This window comes from Benincasa hispida, chromosome 2 (genome assembly GCF_027475165.1).
Source record: "Benincasa hispida cultivar pf3 chromosome 2, pf3_genome.v1.1, whole genome shotgun sequence".
NCBI lineage: Eukaryota > Viridiplantae > Streptophyta > Magnoliopsida > Cucurbitales > Cucurbitaceae > Benincasa > Benincasa hispida.
In genome coordinates this window covers 18,676,904-18,681,070 of record NC_143479.1, presented here as the reverse complement: position 1 = coordinate 18,681,070, position 4,167 = coordinate 18,676,904, and the positions used below count along the sequence as shown (strand labels likewise).

Genomic DNA, 4,167 nt, shown 5'->3' with positions numbered 1-4,167 from the left:
TTGTGCTTGGAGAGGTGGAATTACGTGAAGGGTTTGGGTTCTTCAAGGATATGTCAATTTTCTAACCATCTCCCTCTTTTCTAATAAGCATGCTATAAATTATGTATTGATGCATAGTTAATGTTTTGTAAATTTTGATTATGTGAAATAATTAAAATTAGGAATGATCTCGCTTCCGCTGCAGACCTCATGGTCCCTTCAGTAAATCTCTATATTGATTCTGTATTGTTTACATTTTTTTTTCCTATTTATCTTTGATTGTTGGTTTCTTTACATCTTTCATGAAAATTATTATTTTTAGTTAACTAATTTCAATAATAACTAACCTTAGAAAATGAATTTAAGATTAATTGAAAGTATTATAGACTACACTGAGACATTTAAAATTATACACTTCGATGAGACATTTAAAGTAATAGAAACCAGAGTGACATTTTAACCTTAGACGATGAACCTTTTGTGGCACCCATATTGAATCTAAATGGGTATTTAAATGCATAATTCATCACAAGCTACACCTGCCCCATATATATACGTTTCAAATATTTGTTGCATGTCACTTACGTGACATCCTCCCAACTTTTCAACTTATATTAAATAGTAATATTGCCTTGGTTTGATGGTACAACTCTCCTAACATCCTTTAGACCTTGGCTTGAGCACGCCCAAATTAATTGGTTTCTTCGATTCTTTTTTATTTATTTATTTTTTTCTTTTTTCATTTTCTCGTTTTTTAACACTTTTTTTTTCCTTTCCGTTTAGGCGTTTACCCATTTATATGGTTAAAAATTAAATACGTAACATAAAATTCTGGATTTTAACAACTGTTTGCAATTAGTTTCTATGTGTTTTTATTCTTCAAAAGTAAAATTTGAAATCTCAACAAAAAAAAAAAAAAAAAAAATAATTTTTAAATATAGTAAAATATCATTATTTATTTGTGATAGACATTGCGATAGACTATAATAGACTTTAATAGACTTTTATTATTAAGTGATAGAATTTTATTATAATCTAATATTTTACTATTATTTGTAAATATTTTCTATAATTTTATCATTATATACGTATATTATGGGTTTAATTTAGGGGATGAGTATGGATTAGTATATAGTAAAACAATGAAACTAACACCAAGCAAGAAGCAACATAAAAATTCATCACACATGAACTACAACAATTTCACGACTGCTACAACACGCACACTACTAAACCCCTCCATCATCTCTTATCCTTATTTAAATACATAAAATTAAGATCATGATCTAAATCAACTACGTAACCTAATACTTTTGTATACGTCCTCTTATTAACTTTTTTTTTCAGTTGCCTCCTCCATAACCATGACCCTCACCATAGCCATGACCTTCACCATAACCTTCACCGCCACCATTGCCGCCTCCTCTGCCTGAACCTCCGCCATATCCCGTACCAGACCCCGATCCTCCATTCCTATTTCCACCCGAGCCTGCTCGAGACCCTGCATACGAGCCTGCGTATGAGCCAGCTTCGGACCCAGCTCCAGACCCAGAGCTCGAGCTTGAGCTCGAGGAATATGATGATGAAGATGAACTCGACCCAGATCCAGAGCCAGAGCCAGAACCACTTCCACCTAAGCCTAAGCCAATTCCAGCTCCAAGTCCAACTCCGACTCCTCCAAGGTCAATGCCGAGATCCTTTCTCGCCACCCGACCTTCAGAGAGAATGGCGGAAAAGGACAGTAAAAAGCAAACAACAACAGCAAGGGACTTGATTGAAGCCATAATAATTATATTGTTTAAACAAAGTAACAATTTATGGGATGGTATTAAAACTTCTCTAGGGTTTAGGGTTTAAGGCTTTGATGTGGGAATTATAGAGGAGATTTGAGAGAGGTATTTATAGTAAAATTAGTTGAAGCTGTTGGGGAAACTTTTGAAATGGTACGATGAGTTGGCCACTACAAAAAGCTTGCGGGGGGCAACTTCTGTGGCTGAGGATGCTCAAAATTATTTGAAGATTATGGCGTTTAGACAAGTGTTAATATTCTTTTGAAGTGGAGGCTGCTGCCAAATTTTTAATATCAATGATTGTAGTTCATCCTATAAGATATAACTATGTGAATTATTGAAGAAGTTGGTGTTGACAGAGTTTGACAATGGAAAGTGGATTTCATCATTGACTTTTCGTTGCCGACTCCCTAGTCGGTTTCTCCACTAATTTTAGTGCACTCCAATTTTACGTGCCCAATATTTAGATGCATGAACTGCACTCATTTTTTATTTTTTAATGTCTCACAATAAAGAACTTTTAAGTTAATACTAATGTTGGTGGAGATAATGCACAAAGTTTTCTTTATTTATACCAATGTTGAACAACTTTTAAGTTAATTGAAGTCTTCTGGATAAACAATGTAGATTTTTTATTATTTCGGATATAAAAGAAAAAAAAAAACCTATTCTTTCATTGATCCTTAGTTTCATTGCACAAATCAGCTGGTTTTTAGTTTGAAAAATATTTTGGTGCATTTCGAGTTGTACTATTTTTGTGTAACCTAATCACAAGTTATCATGTGACAATTTTTTTTTCTTTTATAATAAAAGGGATACATGAAGATGTTGCACACCCAAATATTACTCTTTTGTTTTTTTTTTTTTTTTTTTTTAAATTATGGTTCAAATTTTTAGCTAAAGATTAGGTGATATATAATTAAATTCGTCTTCATCTATCAACTTAAATTTTTAGGTTAATCGATGGTTTAATAAAGTATGAAAACAAATGGTTTAGGAAGGGTCTATATTCAAGTTTGTGCAATTTTATTTCCTCGCCATTAGTATTGATATAACTGTTTTGTCTTGTTTATCGAACTTGGTCTAAAACTGAAATTATCTACGGTCTGTTCATAATTTCATATTCCTATTTTAGAAAAGAATTAGTCTCTGTGTGTATCTCGAGTAAGGGAGAATTCTTGTCTTACAATGATTGGCATGTGTTTTTGTGTTGATGTGTAATGAAATTTTACCATAATATTGGCAGGATTCATTTTGTTTAATACTTTATTATTATTATTATATTATTATCTTTTTTTTTTCCTCCATAAATCTATTGTTTTTTAATATTAGGGATAGAATTATGTATTTTTACTATTAGGGGTAGAATTGCATTTTTACATTTCCTCTTACTTCACTTGTATTTTTTATATCCTTGTTGTTAGTGTTGACATTCAACATGCGCAAATAATTTGGAACTTAAGTATCTATTAATCTTGTGGTCTGAGGTTCAATCCCCCATCTCACACTTTAATTACAATACCTTTTAAAAAGAAAAGACATTAAATATGCGCAAGTAATTTAGAACTTAAGCACTCTAATTCTATCAATTTTAACAAGGTTTATGAAGTATACTTTTGATGAACTCTTCAATTCTAGCTCAAACCTCCTCTTCAATGGCTAGTAGACCACCGTCTGATCTTTTCTAATATTCTTTAGGACCTTAGATTGGATTGTGGGATCCAAAAGAGAATGAATTAAGGGAGGATTAGAGAGTATTTTTCTGGTTTTTGAAAAAATTTGAGAAAAACTATATTTTCTCAATTTTCAAAAAACCACCTACATCTTAGTCAATTGCATTTTTTTTTTATCAAACTAACATGAAAACCACAATTCATGTAAAAATGACAACAAGAAATAATACTTTTAGTGAAATGTGAGGTGGTTTTGTTGGAAAAATCCACTAGCAAATGTAGATTTTAATTTTCCAAAAAGAATTTCTAAAATCACATTTGATTTTCCAAAATTAATTTACTTAATTAATTTTAAACAAAATAAAATTCTATTAAAATTTATATCATCTAAAATTAATTTAAATAATTAATTCTAAATAAAATTAATTTTAAATAAATAAATAAATAAATAATTTAATTAATAAAAAATAATTTAATATCAAATATTCAATTATAAAATCACCAGTTCCATGATCATGAATCTCTATTCATGTAATTAATATTTAAATCATATTTAATATTATCCAACTCTTCAATTTCATTTAATTCAAAAATTAAACATATAATTATATCGTATATAATTAATGATTCCCTTAATTCGAATTTGAACTTTTGAAATTTACTCATCACACTATTCTAAGGTTTAGTTCGTGTATGAGCTATTAGAGGGATCTAATGGACCTACA

The 4,167-nt window shown here is 30.1% G+C and overlaps 1 protein-coding gene across 1 annotated transcript; it reads right to left on the bottom strand.

Annotated features, from left to right (window-relative positions):
* Positions 1-1,128: 1,128 nt before the first annotated feature.
* Positions 1,129-1,856, bottom strand: LOC120071502 (uncharacterized). Its single transcript, XM_039023820.2, has one exon. The coding sequence runs from the start codon at positions 1,761-1,763 to the stop codon at positions 1,323-1,325; it is 441 nt and encodes a 146-aa protein (XP_038879748.1). The 5' UTR covers positions 1,764-1,856; the 3' UTR covers positions 1,129-1,322.
* Positions 1,857-4,167: the final 2,311 nt, after the last annotated feature.